Source organism: Seriola aureovittata, chromosome 13 (assembly GCF_021018895.1).
Source record: "Seriola aureovittata isolate HTS-2021-v1 ecotype China chromosome 13, ASM2101889v1, whole genome shotgun sequence".
In the NCBI taxonomy this organism is placed as follows: domain Eukaryota; kingdom Metazoa; phylum Chordata; class Actinopteri; order Carangiformes; family Carangidae; genus Seriola; species Seriola aureovittata.
Window position 1 is genome coordinate 23,977,200 of NC_079376.1, and position 20,194 is coordinate 23,997,393.

At 42.8% G+C, this 20,194-nt stretch overlaps 1 protein-coding gene across 1 annotated transcript in view; it reads left to right on the forward strand.

The window, feature by feature from the left end:
* Positions 1–20,194, forward strand: part of bach2a (BTB and CNC homology 1, basic leucine zipper transcription factor 2a) — a 46,630-nt gene that overhangs the window by 14,106 nt on the left and 12,330 nt on the right. Inside the window, exons 2-3 of the mRNA XM_056394242.1 lie at positions 11,576–11,861; positions 15,556–16,977. Coding sequence (XP_056250217.1) covers positions 11,592–11,861; positions 15,556–16,977 — 1,692 coding nt within the window. The 5' untranslated portion in view covers positions 11,576–11,591. The remainder of the gene's footprint in view (positions 1–11,575; positions 11,862–15,555; positions 16,978–20,194) is intronic.

A 20,194-nucleotide genomic window follows, 5' to 3' on the forward strand; every position in this document is an offset into this window, starting at 1 on the left:
TGTATTGTGTTCTGAAAAACACAGTTGAACATAGCATATACATATGAATACCCATAGCAAATGAGTGCATGTTAATTTACAGTGTGGGCACATGAAGCTTTCAGAGGTAAATGTAATCCAGACAAACTAAAAGCAGCAGTGTCAAAAGAGAACAATAACTGTTTGACAAATTGACAAACTGTTTGATCCTTATAAAGCTGCAGAAATCCTGCTTAGCAAGCTGCACCTCCAGTTGTTCATTTAAAGGTACGACATGTATTAATTGCTTTTTTTATTGCAACCGTGTGAGCGGATTGTAGCGTAACTGCCCAGCGTTCTAGTTGATTTTTTAAAGTATATATTTTTTTTTTTGGGGCTTTTTTATGCCTTTAATGGACAGCACAGTGGAGAGTGACAGGAAACGGGGAGGCAGAGAGAGGGGGAATGACATGCAGTGAAAGGCCGTCCGATGCGGGATTCGAACCGGGGCCGACTGCAGCGAGGACTGTAGCCTCTACACATGGGACGCCTGCTTAAACCACTACGCTACACGACGCCCCTCTAGTTGATTTTTAAACAACCTGTGGACTCATTTGTTAAGGACTCAAGACGAATCTAATGGGAAAATCCAAAAGACATGATGTCTACGCTCCTGAGTGCCTCGACTCGGCTTTCCTTACAGCTCCAACAGTAGCTAACGTTAGCTTAGAAATGGAGTCAACGATGGCTCCAGCACAAACTCCATGTTAGACAAACTATAGTCTCGCGTAGCCAGACGTATCTCCACTCTTTGTTTTAGCCCTGGAGAGTCAAATATAATGTAAAGGTTACACTTTATTTGGATAGTTAGCCTACAGAGAGTTTACAGAGGATTTCATTTCATTCATTCTTTGTTTAACTAACTAAAAGAACTTAAAAAAACTAAACTAAAAGAAAACTCAAAAACATAATGCCTCCGGCCCTGGCTGACACCGGCGCAGAGGCATAAAAAAGAAACATTGATTGAATTAACTGGGTTTAGCAAAGTCGGAATTTCATTAATTTCAACTCATATTTGATGGGATTCAATAAACAGATAAGGGGGCATTATTATAATTTTGTTCTGTCAGCATAATGTGATTAATGACAAACAAAAACAGCCCTTCACCCCCAAAACATAACCCTACTCCTAAACCCTAACCTTACTGCTTTTGTTTGGGTGAAATCCGACTGGCCTCACATGCTTGAATCTACCTCAGTTTTACCTTGAAACTTAAGAAATTAGCCCACAAACAGAAGTGAACACCAATCAAAATCCTCAACTGACAAAGATAACAACATTACATAGTGAAGAATGAGTAGACATGATGCTAGAATAGAACAACAGTACTGTTTTTAATGCCAACTGCAATGGATGCAGATGTTTGGACTGAGTGTTATTGTAACAGAACATAATGTCTGCCTGAGCCTCGACGCTGCAGTAAGCTGACTGTTGCTTTACATTAATATTGTCTTATTCAGTATAAGCTGTTTACTCAGATGGAAGTGGAATGTAATGGAATACGAAGGCAGATGAAAGGCTCACTTTAACAGCTGAACTGGAATCAGCTAATTGACCAAAATGTATCAACTGGCAATTTTCCATCAACATTCCCCTACGTACACAACAACCCACAGGAATAACTGAGTATCTCATGAACTTTAGTTAACACAGTAAAAGAAAAACTTTTACTCAGTAAAGAAAAACACAAAGCTTTAGGCCAGAATGTAGTTATCTGAAGAAGAAAACCTCGTCGGGTTAGTTTTTGGGGAAAACGGTGCTGCTGGCTTCAGACTGCGAGGTTCACATGTCTCATCTCTCTGTGATGTGATGATTTTCCTGGTTTATTGCCTTTGTTTTCGTCTCATTGCTGGTTAGATCTTAAACCTCATATATGTAACATTCAGAAAACCCTTGCTGTTGATGACACCGGTGGCCATGAAGTGAACTGCAGTTAGCATCCTGTGGCTCGCCTTAGCACACGTGGCTGGTTGTTTCCCCCACCGAGCAGAACATTATGATGTCAGAGTGAAGTTGACCTTTGACCTTTTGGATATAAAATATTATGATTAAACTATATGGGACCTTTAAGTAGCTCTTGAAAGCACCAAATTCAGTAACCTATAGCTGTACAATGTGTCAGAAACATATGTAATTAACATTTAGGTAACATGAGCATCAGACTCTGTATCCAGAAACTTTTATATAGAACAGAAAATAAGAGTAATAAGAAATGAATGAATTAACCAAATTGTCTGTTGTAAACCTCCACCACAGTTTACAGACCCACTTCCTGCTTCAATTTTGACCCACTGTACTTACTGTAGTGTTGCACAGTCTGGACACAGTTTCTTTCCCCTTATCAGGTGGGTTAGTTGCCCAACTCTGTGTTCTCTTCCTTTTTACTCTAGATTTGATAAAGTAAACATACCTGGGGGCCATGCGGCTCTGTACAGTATTTACTACACAGCTGTTCATGCCGGTCAACAAGCGATTACACTCCTCTACTCTGTCTTAATCACAGGTAGAGCTGATCTTTAAAAGATTTCCGCCTACTTTCTGAACAGTTTGATCAGGAGTGAATGATGAATGAAAGGATGTTTTTTACTACTTAACCATTTAATTCACTGAGCATCTCAGAGGCTAGTGGCAGCTACTGTCATCTTTTAAAGGTGGAATGTTTTCTTGCGTGTTAATCAATGCATGTTTGACATTTGGAAATTAATCAATACACCCTAAATGTCAATATGACAACTTTGACCGTTTCATTTCTTTTCATTAGCGCTCTTCATGACAGACTCTTTAGTGATGAAAGGATCTTCAACCACTTAAAATACATATAAATATCAAACAGATTATTTGAACTGTAGATATTTTATTTCATCTGGAGAAAAAAAGTAGAGGAGCGTCGTTCAAGTGGCTCCGGCAGCTCTACACCTATGGGGGGGGCCTTACATTACCATATGAGCGAGAGAGAAAGGGGAGTCACCAGAAAAGCGAGTGTGTCCCATTTGCTTCCTCTCTCCCTCATTGATTCCAGAAGTTGTATTTACCACAATAAAAAGCAACAGGATAAGAAACTGAACTAAATGATGTGTTCGGTCCGTCTGTCGATCTCCTCTGCTCATAAATCACAGCAGTTCCTACACACAACAAGCAGCTTCAATACAATCAGCCGATTGGAGTGTGAGTAATGAGTTACTACATTAATGGGAAAACAAGTCAAATATCGCCTTGACATTTGCAAAGGCACGAGCAGTCAGTCTATCGCCGATACCATTGTCCATCTGCACAACCTTAGTGGAGATGTCTGTGAGCTATTCGATAGTGTCGTCATCGTGAGGTGCACAGGATTTGGGCAAAGTGAACTTACTCCATTAACCGATACTGTGTGGCGGGCCACATAATGTGTATTCTGAGAGACGTTTAAAATTGGTCAGTGGGCCACGATTGGCCCGTGGGCTGGACTTCAGACATGTCTGCCCTAACTTAAACTAAACTGTAGTTGACCACACACAGATATTGGTCAAAGCAGGAAGTTTCCGAACACTGGCATTAACAGTAATAATAGTAATAATGACAATAAAAAAAAGCTGAATATACACATTGAACATAATCCTGGGCATCAGTGTTCTTGTCTGGTGGGGAGTGTGAAAGCAGTTAAATGTCATATAGGGAGGGAAACAGATTACTGCTCTGCATTAGTGTGTGTGTGTCTGTGTGTGTGTCTGTGTGTGCGTGTATGTGTGTGTGTGTGTGTGTGTGTGTGTGTGTGTATTTGCACTTACAGGATAAAAGGTGAAGATATTGATGGAGAGTGAGGGCATGAGACACAAAGCACTGAGGTCAGCTATTCAGCATCTATAGATTGTAACTTAATCACTGGATAAACACACACACAGACACACTGACACACACACACACACACACACAGCACACATGCACACGCACACACACACGTACACCCCTCCCTGCTCATTCCAGCACATATGTCATTCCTCTATAAATGTTACATGTCCATCGTCCAGGCCCTCGCAGTCCATTTACTACCTGTAATCCCCCTCTCCTGCAGCAGGACACTTGCCCTTCACACATGTGCAGTGGTCGTCTGGCGCAGGAGAGCTGGCTGTGTGCTGAGGGGTGAGGGGGGTTTCATTCACACTAAATCCAATTCCACTTGACAAAGGCAGGATGAGTTATAGAGGGCTGAAGGAGGCTGAGGGATGAGCAAACACTGTTGCCGATGACCTCAGAGGTCATTTATCAGGGTGTCAATAACCGCAGTGCAAGTGAGAGCCTCTCTCAACAAAGCCTCATTGTTGAATGGGAGACGCTGATGTCATGGCGGTGTGTTTCCGGAGCTCAGGAAGTCCAGAGGGATGGCCTCAGTAATGTAGTGAGGACTGAGCACTATCTTTAGCTGTGAGTTGTTTTGTTCCTGAGATTAAATTTCTGTATTTATTTAGATCGTCTGATCTCCTGATGTTTCCTGTGGCGCCACCGTGAGGTTGAGAAGGACAAGTCTTGAATGGATTATCATGAAATGTGGATGAATTATGAAACTTTGATGAATTTCCTGAATTTACATCGTCAACATTTCAATTTGTCCAGTGCTTTGTTTAGATTATGATCATGGTAAACAGTCCAGCAGAACAGTGTCAGGTTCAGTCCAAGTGGGAAACACATTTAAATGGATTTCCAGAAAAGCAACAAAAGAGAATGTGAGTATCAGGAGTCAGACACGTCAATAAACAGTTGGTGGCACTTATTCTCCAGCTGGTGCCATTAAACCACTGCAAAAGAAGAGGGCACAGCATGATGATGTCATTAAAAGGGCTGCAGTCAAAGCTCTAACTAATGAAAACAAGGTGGAGAGCATGATGGAAATATGACATTTCTCTTTGTTTCATGGTCAAACTTATTGAGTAGTTCTAATGTAAGAGGGAGCAGCCTCTCTGATGTTTGGTGGCTGCACCACGCATCATCATCCACACTCGTCAGACAGGAGAGGATAAAACTGAATAAAAAAGACAAAAGAACAATCTGCATTATGTTCCAAATAAAGAAAATGGCGTTCTTTCATCTGCATATATAAAAACTGACTTGTTGTGACTTGTTATTATGATTCCTGTCCGGTCCGCTCCCACTGACGTCTTTTCCTGTACCAATATTGAAATTGACTCCCCATCCCGAAAAAATTGTCAGCCAGTACTTCACACAGATCAGATGTTTCATCATGACTTATTCGCTGAGTCTTTCTCTGCTGCACTTTGTAGCTTTTTCTTCTTATTGATACACCAACTTTTCTTAATCACAGTTTTTTGTCCCCTTTTTGTCATATTTTGACTTCTCAAGGTTTTTCACAAGGAGATTCTATTCAAAAATGGATTGCATTTAGTCTTTTGCATGGTCATGATAAGTTGGAGTTTATAAAATCAAACGGTCATCTACAGTCAGACTGGGAGAGAATTCAGTCTTGGACTGATCCACCGGGACTGGCCACACGAATGACACCGATGGAGCCGGTAAAAACCTTAAAAACTTTATGGAAACGTTGCACACTGTACGTAGTCAATAGTGGCTTGTGTCTTTATTTCTCGTCAAGATCAAGCTTTTAATGTGAAAGCGTACAGGATGTGTTAAGTGTAACTGACCATAATTTAGCTGTGATGGGGAAAAAAAAATCATAAAAGGAGAAGTGAGTGAAAATAATGTGTGGTGTTGGAGAGGAGCAGCTGAGGGAGCGGTGAACATGGCTCTTTTGTTGTACTGATGGAATTAGCTTCTCTCAGAATACCCCACAGACACCATCACATGAACATAAGACATAATCAGGGCAGGGGATGTGGAGGAAAGTAGGCCATAGTAATACATTGGAGTGTACACACACACCCACACACGCGCACACACCCACACACACACACACACACACACACAGAGTGGAATTGGTGAATTATTAGTGTTTGTTAATTAATATTTGTGAGTGTAGCTGCAGCTCTGGGGGAAGATCCCTGCCTGACCTTGGGCTCTGCTGCTCCTGTGATGAATTATTCACTCCTGGATGTTTCTACGCTGCCTGCTGGGATGCACCGTGTGTGTGTGTGTGTGTGTGTGTGTGTGTGTGTGTGTGTGTGTGTGTGTGTGTGTGTGTGTGTGTGTGCATGTGTGCGTGTGTGTGTGCGTGTGTGTGTGTGTGCGTGCGTGTGCGTGTGTGTGTGTGTGTGTGTTCTGGGGCTTGTTTTACTGCATTTATGGGGACGCTACACGTTTAACTGGCTGTTTGAGGGTGGAGACTTGGTCCCAGGGTTGGGGTCATGCACTCAGTTGTGATGGTTCAGGTTTGGGTGAGGGGTTGGTGAGTACATTATTAAGTCAATGATGAGTCCCCACAAAGATAAGTGTAAGTGTGTATGTGTGTGTGTCTCAGGGGTTGAAAAGCCTTAGATGTGTGTGTGTGTGTGTGTGTTTGTGATTGATGGTTCTCCCAGGTTGAATGTAGGCTAACAGAGCAACTGACTGATGAGGAGAAAGTGCTGAGCGGCCACTGAGAGCTGCATTATGGGAAATACTGGCAGTGGCACTTGGACAGGAGGAAGCTCCTGCTGCTCTGCTCGACTGGGGTTCAGTCTGTTGATTGTGATTGTGAGGTCTGTATTTAGACACTGGGTTGGAGGTGGTTCGTAGTGTTGTAGGTGAAACACTCTGACTGGGTCACAAGGTGATCATGAGCTTTTATGTCCAACTGTTAATTCTAACACAGTTCTCAGAGGACACAGATCCTTTGGGTGATAATGGCTCTTAGAGCTCAACACAATGCAGCGTAAGAAAACACATACAAACAGACAAAACACAAACAAATTCAGAAAACGTCTTCATCAGTTTGACAACACATGGGCTGCAAATACTCACAACACAACGGAAGTGTTTCCAGGGGGACACTAAAAAGTGATGGACCTGGCTGTGATGCACTTGTTGTTCAATACTTTGAAAAGACTTCTGAAGTTAAAAGCATTGAGCAACAAGTGCACATGGATGTATTATAATACATGTAAATCCATCCGGGTTCATCACTTTTCAGTGTCTCCTGGAACAAGGTTATTATCGTTAACTAAAACAAAATAATTAAAACTACATGTGAAAAAACATTTTCCTTAAGTTACAGAGCGTGTCTTTAGGTTTGGTCTCATACATCAGCCTGTAGTATTCTGGGTGGATATGAAACCTATCTTCAGTTGTTTAGCTGTGCAGATGGAGCAGTATCTCAGTGGCTCTCAGTGTACGACCAATACATGTTCACTTTAAGTGTCCACAACAATCACTGTATTAATGATGTCAAGTATTTTACAGTTAATTAACTGCAGTGATGAGCTGGACAGTCCGATTCACTGATGAGTTCATGTTGATGAGTTGTTTCATCTGAGTCGACCAGCGTCTCACCTCAGAAACACACCTACACATATTTACACCTCATGCTGAACCTTGTGTGATTGTTTACATGTTTTTACCCAGATCTACATTTTATGTTGTTGCTGTTGTTGTGTCCAGTCGGGTCAGGTTAGGGTTAAAACTGAGGGGGGGCTGACCTGAATCCAGCAGAACACTTTTGGGATGTGGTAGAACAGGAGATTGGCAGCTTGAATGTGCCGTTGATGAATCAGCAGAAATGGTTTGATGCATCATGTCAACATGGAGCAGAGTCTGAGAGGGAAGTCTCAACATCTGGTGGATCCAATGACATGAAGAACTGAGGAACTACCCAGTGTTAATGTGCTGTTCCTAATAAAATGATCGCTGAGTGTACTGTTCCCTGCAGCTACAGTTCCACACCAGGTTATTTTAGCCCAGTAGAAGTTATCTGCTCCTCCTCTCACCCCCTTCAGCAGAATGTTATTTTATATATATATATATATTTTTTTTTTTACAGTTGGGGGATTATGGATATCAGCTCGCTGCCTGTCAGCCTGTCTGCTGCTCCAACATGCCATCCCCTTCTCACACATATTAAAGCTCGGCGTCGACGAGATGATGAAACCACAGGCAACGTCTTGTTTACCAAAGCTCCTCAACTGTCTCTGAACACTTTACCCAGCGTGGTGGGAAGGAAGAAAGCGAAAACACAGAGAAACAGCTTTATACGTCAGACTGCTGATTGAAAGTGAGACTTGGGGAAATGTGGAAAGTGGGAAATGTTTATGCAGTTTCTCTAAATGATTTCTGTATTGTGATATAATGGTAGAGCAGGTGCTGACTCTGACTCTCAGCTCTGAAGGTGTCGTGTCTCTGTAATGTACTGTGCTCCCAGTGTTTCCTGATGATGGTGATGATGATCCTACTGTATCTACAGCTACTAGATTTCTGCTGTGGACTCTTTTTCTTAAAGCTCCATATTTTCCTCCTCTCCTGTGTTTGATTTGAAGTGTTGATCCATCAGAAGATATATTTGTGGTTTTAAGAACCAAAAACCATCTCAGTGTAGTTTTACATCTCCTCTCCCAGGCTGTTTATTGAATGACGCACGACTAGGCCAACCACAAGCTAACAGATTGTCACCCACTGATGTAGCTGGGTAAAACAGTCACTGGTAAATATAAATGGTGATGTTCAGTCAGAGTCAAATTCAGACTAAAATCAGTTGTTTCAGAAGAAAATAACCCTTGGTCACTGGGAACGCTGTGCTGAGATATATTGGCCTCCTGTGTTGTAGCTTGTTAGCTTAGCAACACAATGACATTTCTTGTTATTTTAACTCATTAAGACCTGAGTCTCCCTCTAAAACTTCAGCACTGTGTGAAAACAACCTCCCAAAACCTGAGGGTTTTCTGAAAAACTTGATGTTCACTAAAGCTTTTATTTCTCAGCCTCTGAATCATGAAACATATAACATGAAATATGTTTATTGATTAAAAAATTTTGAACAGTAGGATAAAACCAAAGGTTTAAGGTTTCATTCACATGGTTTTGTCTCTGAGGCTGAGAAATAAAGGTTTTAGTGACAATGTGACATCGGGTGAATTTTTAATTCTAGCTAGCACTGATACTGGCTCCTCCCCTTCTGTCTCATTCTGAGCCTTGACTAGCTGGTTAGCAGGTTGAAGTCTTCTAAGTCGCTGTCTTTGTTTTTTTCATCCAGGTAACTGTTGTAACCTGCCTCGGTGTCTCTCCCCTCACTCAGGTCGTAATACATTGTCTGAATCGCGACTTAAAACATTTTCGTGGCTAAAAATCAAATGAAATACATTTACCATGATGGATTTCTCCTTCCTGACATGAATTCCAGTGAATCACAATGCATTTCATCACTCACTTGTCTTTAAAATGATGTAATCATATATTACGCATTCACATCTCATCTAGTCTTTATAGATTAATACAAGTAAAATCATCAACAATAATAAAAAACTATGGATGGTGGGTCCAGGTGGGCGTGGCTTCGGGCGTGGCTGAGGGCGGTGACTGCTTTGTTGTGACATCACAAAGTAACAGGAGTCCTGACGTCTGGTTTTTAGGCTCAGTTTCTGAATACATGCTGTGTGCATTTCTTTGTGGACTGAGCTCTTTGATACTTTCACAGTATTAATATAGAACTTAGACCTGCTTTATAATTACACAACACATGGACAGAGACCCTTAGACTGTATGGACCTTTAATAAGATGATGCTACAGATATTTATACAGTTACTTTTGGTCAGACCTTGAGTCTGGACTGTGGCTATGTGACTGTGCTGGACAGTTAGTGGTGAGTACAGTAGGGTGTGAGTCATTAATAATCAATCCATCATAGCGACTTGTCTGAGGAACACAGTAGATGACGAGACACAAAGAGCAGTGTTAGTGAATGTAGTTTCCTCTTTCTTTTGTTTTGGCCCTCAGCAGCTCAGCAGAGCAGGGCACTGGGCAAACAGTGGACAAATTTGCAAGCATCATAAAAACAGGAGAGAATGGTCGGAGCCTGAAGTGCTCCTGAGGGGAGGCAGGAGATGATCTACAGTGCTGAGATGATTGGCCCCTGGGCCACTGGGAGAAAAGCCAGAACACTACTTCAGCAAGCCCCCAGTGCTGGGCTCTGCCTATTCAAAAGCCATGAATCAGCAGAAAGCAGCCCCCTCTTTGCCTGCAGACACACACACACACGCGCGCGCACACACACACACACACACACACACACACACACACACACACACAGCCCGTGGCTGATGAGACAGACAGACTGCATGCTCAGCTGTCTGTGTTGGGGCTTTATGTTCTGCAGCATTGAAATGAAACACAATGAAAAGCCTCTGGACAGAGCTGCAGGAATCAGTGTGGAGAGCTGCTTTATGTCTATATGTACTTTCTTCAATGTCTATCAACAGAAACACACTAATCATACAGCAGGTCACCATTGAGAACAGTAAACCCTGATAAACATGTAAAAATGTATCCTCTATCAGACAGGTGTTGGAGTGAAAACAGAACTGGCAGGGACCGTGTAATGTTTATCACTGTGGTGGCTATACAGGAAAGACAATCTATCACTGTTATTAGGGTTAGGATTGTGTATTATATTTATTGTAGTTAAGCATCAACCTCCGTACCAAAACCTGCAGTTCCTCCAATGACCACTAGAGTCTGGCTCCAACAGTGAGTCAGTCTACATAGACTCCCATGTTAAAATGTCCAACTTTACAGCAGAAATAAACATGTTTACAGCCTGGTACAAAAACAGGTTTAGTCTCTAGAGTTAATTTCCTCCTTCATGACAACTGTTTATATAACTCACCTGTTTACATTTTATTAAGACTTAATGTTATGTAGAATTGAGGGCGTGGGCTCTGTGAGTGTATGATTGCCACAAACTGCATGCATTGAAGTCTCAGCTCCACACACGCCCCTCGTCTTTGACCATTTTTGGATTAGCTTGGAGTAAGGGGCGGAGTCAGGTGCTGCCAAGATGGCGACGGTGGAGCAGCTCACTCTGAGCTTCAAAACCGCTCTTTACATTACTAAATAAATAATCACACAACAGTTGTCAATTAATTTTCTGATGCTTGCCTATTTGATTAATCGCTTACTCTCATCTCAGTAGTATTACTGGAGTTGTGCCTTTCCCATATTTTTACCACATTTTACATGACATTATTAGGTTTTCAAAAAAATTTTACTTATTTTCATTTACAGATTGTTCAAAAACTTTTCAAACTCAAATACCTGAACAACTGTGCGGTCTCTAAACAATAAATTCAATTTGTTACTGTACTCCCTGACCCATCTCCATCATGTCTTCCCTCAGAGGCTCCTTTTTCCCATCTGACTCATTATTTGTTGAGTACTGTTGTTGCTTGTTCAGGGCTCGTTAGCGGTAGAGTGATTGATGGCAATCACCAGCAATCTTGAATATCCATACCTAGTATCATGGCAACCAAGAGACAGAGAGAATCTCCATGTATTGGCCATATATTGTTGAACAACCTCACTTTAGACTGTGTAAGAAGAATCTTGTAGAGTTCCTTGTGTCATATCTCTTCACACCTGAACACAATGAGGAGTGTTCCCATGCAGCAGGCTAACGATCCTTCCTCTGTCTTTCTCCTCGGCAGAGTCCCAGAGGGAGTGATGTTGGCAGGCGAGGAGCAGGACAGCGAGGCGTCCGCAGCGCCCATGTACGTGTATGAATCTAAGGTCCACTGCGCCAACGTGCTGTTGAGCCTGGAGGAGCAGCGGCGGCAGGGCATCCTCTGCGACGTGACCGTGCAGGTGGAGGGAAGGGAGGTTCGGGCGCACAGGGCTGTCCTCGCCGCCAGCAGCCGCTACTTCCTACAAGCCCTCCTGGGGCACAACACGTCACCCGGTGAAGCGGAGCCCATCATTAACCTGCCGGACAAGGTAAAGGGCCACCACCAACACTTCCACATGGAGTGGTTTAGTTTTTTGAATGGGTTTCTAGTTAGGTGACTGCGTTAAGGTCTGTGTTAAGGCAAGCTCAATTATTTTCATGTTTTATTCTATGACATAAAATAAGTCAGTAAATACCCAAGTCCTGATTTCTTTAAGCTTTTACATCTGTTAAAAAAGGCTGGTTGCTAACAAGTGGTTGAGTGAGACTACTGAGGTTGTCGTGGACGTTCATCATCACGTTGAACATGAAAGACTCAGATGGGGAGTCGGATCTGAACCATTTGCGTAGTTAGCATCTTCTATTTGTTTATGGTGTTTGTTAGCTTGTAACTGACAGTGGCTGACACAGTGTTAGTGGTTGTGCTAATGCTAACTCTCTCTGTCTGTACTGAGAGGTTTATTTAGCCCCACCCCCCCTCCCCACAAGTTGACAGGATTGGTTCCTTAGGTTTGTGACGTATGAAACCCTGAATCTGTTTTTATGAGACTGTCACTGGTTCACTGCAGTTCAAGGTGGAAACACACAACATTATTTATCTCATCATATGTCTTGTAATATAAAAACATCATGTGGATGTTAACAAGGTAAAACACTTGATATACATTGGAGGGGGTCTTTAAATCTTACTCAGCCTTAATGGCCAACCTCAGTTGTTCATAGTGGAGTGGAGGTGTTGATGGATTCAGATCTAAAACAGACTGATGGTGAACCTGCCTGAAACATGCATAAATTAAGACTCATCGAGCTGATCTCAAAAGAACCAGAGGATGATTAGACCTGGTCCTGCAGTGGAGTTGAAGAGTGGAGTTGAAGAGAACCACCACTCGGAGCTGCTACAGTCTGCACAGATCTACCTGGGTTTAGACACAGACCTTACACAACAGAACAGGACTCTATCCAGACCCAATTATTCTGTGCTATAGTTCAGCTGGACTTGGGCCCAGAGTCTGGTCTGATAAGCAGGACAGTATGTAAAGCAGGGGCAGGAGGACATGGAGTCGAGGCGCTGAGATACCTCGACCTTCCTTGGATAAATAAGGTTAAAGAGAAGGGGGGCACGTGGATGAAACAGTGGGTTTGACACAAATGGATCTGTTTATGAAAATCTTTTGGTCATGAATATTGATGGCGTCGCCCTGTTAGCTGCTGCTGCTTCCATTAACCACTGGGGCTGATCAGGGACCAGCTCCTGATCCCAGGGGCTGGTTTTACCTTATAATGCTCCAGATCTGTCATATTGATGAATGTGTCTCTACCTCATACAGTAACAACTCACACTGGCCTGCACCACTTTACATATCAAACTCCATCTCCTCATGACTCTAAGCATGGCTTCATATTCCTCATCCTTTCTATCGTCCATCCACTCACCTGCTCATAAATGACTGGAGTTCAGAGTGAAACAGATGTGGGTGTAAAGTTCAGTATTTTCAGGACTAAGGACGTACCGCTCATCTGCTTGGTTCTTGTAAAATTAAAAATGACATTTTCTAGGTTATTGTTTTCCAAGATGTTTTGGACTTATTGAACTTCCTCTATAGGTACAATTATAAGTGTTGAAGCGCAGGCTGTAAACACCTGACATGTTCAATATTAATTAATAAAAGTGTCTTCACCGGCTGCTTAACTTATTCTTCATTCACATTTTATGCAGGAAGCAGGAAACTGAAACATATTTTTAGTTCAAGTTCAACTAAACCCGGCTTTGTATTAAAGTGATAGTTTGGGTTAATTGATATGAGGTTGTGTGAGGTTCTTATCTATAGTCAGTGTGTTACCTGCAGTAGATTCAGACCAGCTGCCAGTTTAGAAAAGCAGCAGGAGCAACAGCACAGACAAACAATTTGATATCAGTTGAGGTGCCGTTTTATTTTGAACATTTACATTGCTTTATCTGCCGTCAAACAGCCCTTTACTTTGAAACTACAGTTTGTGAACCTTTGAACTACTGAATTACTACGCACAAGCGCACACACAGTTCTGATTTACAGTTTTACTTGATGGTTGTTCTTCATCCCTTAAACCGTGCTGACCAGCTGATGGTCCAGATTAACACAGAACTTTTTTTAAGTTCTAAATTCTAGTGAAGATCCTAAACTTTCCAAAGACACAAGATGATAGAGAATATATATCATACTGTCAGACAGTGTGGAATTATATATATATATATTTTTTTTTATTTACATTAAAAGGGTGAAAACTACATGTTAAGTGGTTAATGATCAATCATTGTCACTGATTACTCCCACCTGTCTCCTGTGCCATCTGTCCCTGCTGCTGCTCATCAGTAGGACTGCTTCAGTGTGCAGAGGAGCTTCTCTGCACAGGAGGCAGCTGCTGCTGATGCCTGCTGACACACCAATACACACACACACACACACACACACACACACACACACACACTTATTCATGTACACACATGCACACACAGCTATATGCAGTAAACAACCACACAGCAACGCACACTCATATGAACACATAATAGCCATGCTGAATGTAGTGAACAAGATGGAGGCAGAGGAGATGCGGGATGAAGGAGAAGAGGAAGAAGCTGAATGATCCACAGTCAGACGATGAGATGAATAAACCTGGAGTGTGGCAGAATGACTATGAATAAAGTGGATTGGCTTGTGAGGCAAAGTCCAGTTTCTTTCATTTCCAGCTAACTTCTTAAAATCCTGTAAGGTCAATGTTGTAACACACAATATTTTCTTTTTTATTCCTCCGCGAGACTTATTGTTTTCAGGTTGTGACATTCTCATGCACACAATATCTCAGTAATGCCTTGCTGGAACTTCTTCAAATTAGGCACAAACATTCACCAAGACACAAGGATAAACTGATTAGATTTTTGGTGGCTAAAAGTCAAGGTCATGGTGACCTCACAAAACAGGATTTTGGCCTTGTGAACACAATATCTTGACCACTCCTACAGGGGATCCCTTCACATTTAGCACAAACATTCACTTGGAATAAAGTTTGAACTGATTAGATTTTGGTGGTCAAAGGTCAAAGGTCAAGGTCTTGGTGACTGCACAAAAAACTTTTATCTAATCTTCAATGATGAACTTTACGTGATGCAGACCCTTGCATACTCATGTATATGGAAAGGGTTGAACTGGAAGACACTGAATATGTTTGAGCAGGACAGCTTTGCTCAGCCAGGCCAAGCTGGTCAGAGATTATAATATGATTATTATATAATTATTTGCGGCAGAGGAAATATTAAAGGACACCTTGAATTAAGTATTCTCTGGGAGCCGTCATCAAGGATGGCTGATGTTTCTAGGTGTCTTCCTCTATAGCTCAAACATCACCTTCATCACTTTAAGGACAGCTGTGAAACTGCAGCTTTAATGCACAAGATAATAAATTGTTGAAGGTGCCTTTGGTTAGATTCTTGCAGAATACCAGCGTTTTCTCTCACATCTTGGACAGAGTTTCTCAAGGTTACAATGAATCTTTGTCTTTGTTTCTTCAGGAGAAAGCTGGCAGAAGTCAGGACAAACACTTAAATGATAATTGATAATTGAATTTAGTTTGTAAGGCGACGGGAACTGAACCTTTTCTGATTATTACGAGCTCAATCTGACTAGTATCTTTTAAATTACTCACTGTCAATAAAAGGTATTTTTTTCATCTCACATTTAATTGAAATCTGCTCTCTACTCTCCTCTGCAGGTGACAGCCAAGGGTTTCGCACCACTGCTCCAGTTTGCCTACACAGCCAAGCTGGTTTTAAGTCGGGAGAACATCCATGACGTCATCCTGTGCGCTGACTTCCTGGGTGTTCACAATTTGGAGGACTCTTGCTTCCGGTTCCTTCAGGAGCAGCTACAGAATGACAGCCAACACGCCAGTAACGGCAAGGTGGAGTATGACGATGACATCACAGCCAAGGACACAGTGTTTTCAGAGACGGCATCCGTGGACGATTCTGCAGACACGAGGCATCATGTAGCAAGCACTACGCCACTTCCCACTGACCCTCCTCAATGTCCGAAATACAGGAAATATCACTACCAGATCTGTGACAACAAGCTCAATGGAGAAAACCATCATGGCAGTGATGATGTCATTTTGGCCGATCATACCTCAGTCAGCCCTGTGAGCTCGCAGCTTGCAGACAGCAGTGCTGCTCCACAAACTCTACTTACACCCTCCAGAATCAAAGAGGAACCTTTTGTGTTTGAGGAAGAAGAAGAAAGCAATGGCTGCAACACGGAGTTGTGCACCGAGGAGGTGCTGGAGATGGAGCTGGAGGTAGAAGGGGTTCCAGTAGCAGCTGAGCACTCGCCTAGCCAAGGCTCGCCCTCTTCCTGTCTGCGCTCCTACCTCCAGAGAGGTGGCCTGGATCTGAGCGGTGTTCCCAGCACCACCATCCAGCAGCTACTCACCAACAGACTGTCCCTCAACCACTACAGGGAACTGGTCAAAGACAGACAGAGGGATAAGAGGGAATCTGTCGGCCAAGTGGACCTCAAGACCGGCATTGCAGATGTAATACCATCAGCACTGACTGGTATTGGTGGGAACATGGAGAGGCCAGTGTCCAAAGCCTCCTCTTCTAAACATGAGGGCGAGCTAGACAGACGCAGTGTCATTTTCTCCTCAGCAGCTGGCGAGCGACAAATGTTGGCCCAATCTTACATGGACGAGAAGTTCAGAGAAAAAGTCTCAACCCTGATGCAGGTAGAACCTCTTTCCTCCAGTCGATCATGCCTCACCACCAGCTGCCCTGTTCCCATCAAGACATCAGCCCACTCTCCTCCTCCCTTTGAGCCCCGAACCCAGACCTCCAGCTCCCGTTCCTCGTTCTCGTACCCAGAGGACGCAGGCAGCAGTAGCTCACCTTCCAGCTTGCCCCAGTTTGACTTCTCCTCATCACCGCACTCAGGCTCCATCTCTGGACTGTCTCAGTGCCTGGCCGGGGTGATGGAGCAGAGGAACCCCCACAGCGGAGAGGTGGTCTTCTCTCAGGGTTGCACCAAGATCAAAAGTGAACGGGGATTTGGTGCCAGTGGTGGCAACTCCAGTGATGAATCGGGCTCCTTCTCAGAGGGAGACAGTGAAAGTGGCATGTCCAGAATCTCTGGTCCTGAGGTTAGTACGCTCCTCTACTATACTTTCTTGAGCAGGATACTCTTTGTGTTAGCATCAACGTAAATTCAGTGCCTGGCTGATGGTAAACAATGTACCTGCTTATCATCAGCATGTAAGCATTGTCACCATGAACATGTTAGCACACTTAAGTATAGGTATTAAGTATATATTTTTTGGGGCTTTTGTGCCTTTATTGGACAGGATAGTAGAGAGAGACAGGAAATGGGAAGGCAGTGAGAGGGGGAATGACATGCAGCAAAGGCCGTCCGATGCGGGACTCGAGCCGGGGCCAACTGCAGCGAGGACTGTAGCCTCTACACACGGGGCGCCTGCTTAGACCACTACGCCACATGACGCCCCCTGATGTTAGCATTAAGCTCAAAGCACCACTGTGTCTAAATACAGTACAGCCTCATAGTACTCTTTCTCCTGTCTGACAGAATTTCCCATCAACATGAACCCTGCAAGTTGTTTATGCTTTTTTAAAAAAAACAATCTAGTTTCTAACACTCACTTGTCTTCTTTGTCATGCTATTAAATGGTAATGTTGAAGTATTGATCACCTGATCAATAACTGACCTCTTTTTAAAGCTTTAAAAACACATCTTCCTGTGTCAGTAGCCTGGATCATTGATTTACAGCTGGGACTATTCTTAGACAGTTTTCCTCTCAGGAGAAATGACGCAAACACTTCCAGCACATGCTCCTTGGACTTAAAAGAGCTGTATGGTTGCTATGGTGACGCCTAAGTACATGCAATATCTGAAGAGATGTGAGATTAGTTTCATACTGGAACTCACTCTCTTTCTCTCTCTCTCTCTCTCTCTCTCTCTCTCTCACACACACACACACACACACACACACACACACACAGACACACACACAGAATATTAGCTTTATTAGATTTGAGTGGTTGTGGCCTCTGGCCTGCGGATGAGTCAACAGAGATCCCACTACATTACTGTTAAGACCCCACATTATGCCACCTTTGCTTGTTTACATTGAACCAGACAATGCTGGTTGGTTGCCACGATGTGTGTGATTTCAGCATGATGGTGTTTCGGGATCAGAGGTGTGACGTAACACAACAGCGGCACCTTTGTACCTTATAAGGAATTGGGGATTGTGTTGTAAGGACTTCAGTTATTCAGTTCACATGCTGAAACTGACACTACAGACCCAGCCTATTTATTTCAGATGTTGTTCTCCACATACAGTTCTGCATGATGATGTATTTTTATAGTCCAGCCCTGCAGTTATCATCACCCTAGTTCCCTCCATTAAAAGTCACTGGGATTCTTCCATTGTCTTTTGGATTATTTGAGAAAATAAACAACAGTTTATGATCCCGACAGGTTTAGTTCAGCAGGATCATCTTCACTAATGAACTCCACTTTATGATGTTTGAAGCCTAAAAACAATCAGCAGAAGTTAAAAGCTAATGTTAGCCTATAAACCAACTACACCACGGTCACATGACTTCACCGTCACCACCACTAAACTTCAACTAATTTGATTTAGCTCTTATCTCTTCTATAAAAAGCCTTTCCTCTGACATGGTTAGTAACAGTAAATCAACACTGGGATATTTACTGACGTATTTTATGTTGTAGCTTTTGTTAAACACAGACCTTATTTAACCCATCTAATCAAAATCACATTCAAAGAACCTGAGACTTCAGGACCAGGGAACAGGCGGAGCTAACATGCAACTAATTTCAGGGTTTTCAGACTCACTCCTTCAGAACTCTATAACTATGAATAAGTGTATAATGTATAATAATCTGTTGACTGACTATAATCCATTTCTGTTGTTTGGGAATTTTACAAATGTTTCATCAAACTGCCATGTGAACTCATGCTGCCTTTCAAATCACCAGTCAGCCTCCTTGTTATGTAAGGTCTTTGCTAACAGACAGGCAATTACTTCAAAGCAAAGACATTCAGGCCAAGAGTTGAGCTTGACATTGTTCGCTGTTAAAATGACTGAAGTGGTGTATGTCAAGATGAAAAAGAAAAGAAAGATGTGACATCACATACAGAGATGTGAACTCTGGGTCATTGTGGAACATGAGGCTAACACTATGCAGCTTTTCTACTCCATTAAAACAACTTTGAGTTGTAGAAGAGGCAAATCTATTATCAAATTAAGTTAATGTTACTACACTTAATATTGATACTAATGTCAGTTCACACTCAGTAAGCACTTTATTAGGTCCACCACACTAACACCCTTTCTCCAACAAAATTAGCAGGTATAAGCAGGTTTTTTAAACATGGCTAAACCTGCTAATAAAAGCAGATTTTCCACTGTCAGTGGAGTTTGTCTTTCTGTTTGGACTGAGAACACACACAACTGCAAGAAGCAACATCATCACATGCACTTACAGAGCACACACACATGGGCGCAGGGTAGAAACAGTGAGCTGTTAGCCGCTGTGCAGACTGGTAAAACAGGTCTGTCACGTCTCATCCTCAGGTTGTTGCTCCTGTCAGTGTCAGGGATTGTGTGTTTTTAAAACTTATTTCGGGGCTGCAGCTCACTCTCAGGGTAAGGTGTAACCGCAATGTTTCTGGTTTACCAGCACCTGGACAACTGGTCTGTTTAGTGTCTGTGCTCTGAAAGACATCACAGCAGGAAAAGGGGTGAAATTTAGTGGGTTCACCCGAGTGTTGTGTTCACATCAATACCGAGTGTATTGCAGAGTCATGTGACCTGGGTGTGAATGCTGATTGAACCATTTTCAATTGCCGTCAAAAGCCTGATGTTAGTGGGTCTTAGCAGGTTTTATAATCAGTGGAAAAGGGGCTTTAGAGATGCACCACTCTCCCAGTAGAGTGTGACACTGATAAGAGTTGATAAGCACACTGGGCAGCTTTTTAACACTGTTGTATTTAGTTTAGTTTTATTGTAGTGTTACATGTGTGCATACTTACATCATATATCACTCCTCTGTATGTATTTGTGTGTGCATGTGTGTATATATGTGTGGTCTGTCCCACTTCTTTGCCCTGACCCAGTTGTCTCACCCATAGAGCGGACACACACACACACACATACACACACACACACACACACACACACACACACAGGGTACCCTGCAGGCAGGTGGAAGGTGTCCTGTCAACGCTCCCTCCACCATCTGCTGTTCCTGACCCCAGATCTGACCGCTCCAATTAAGCCAGCCTGTTAAAACCCCTTCTCCACTCAACTTTG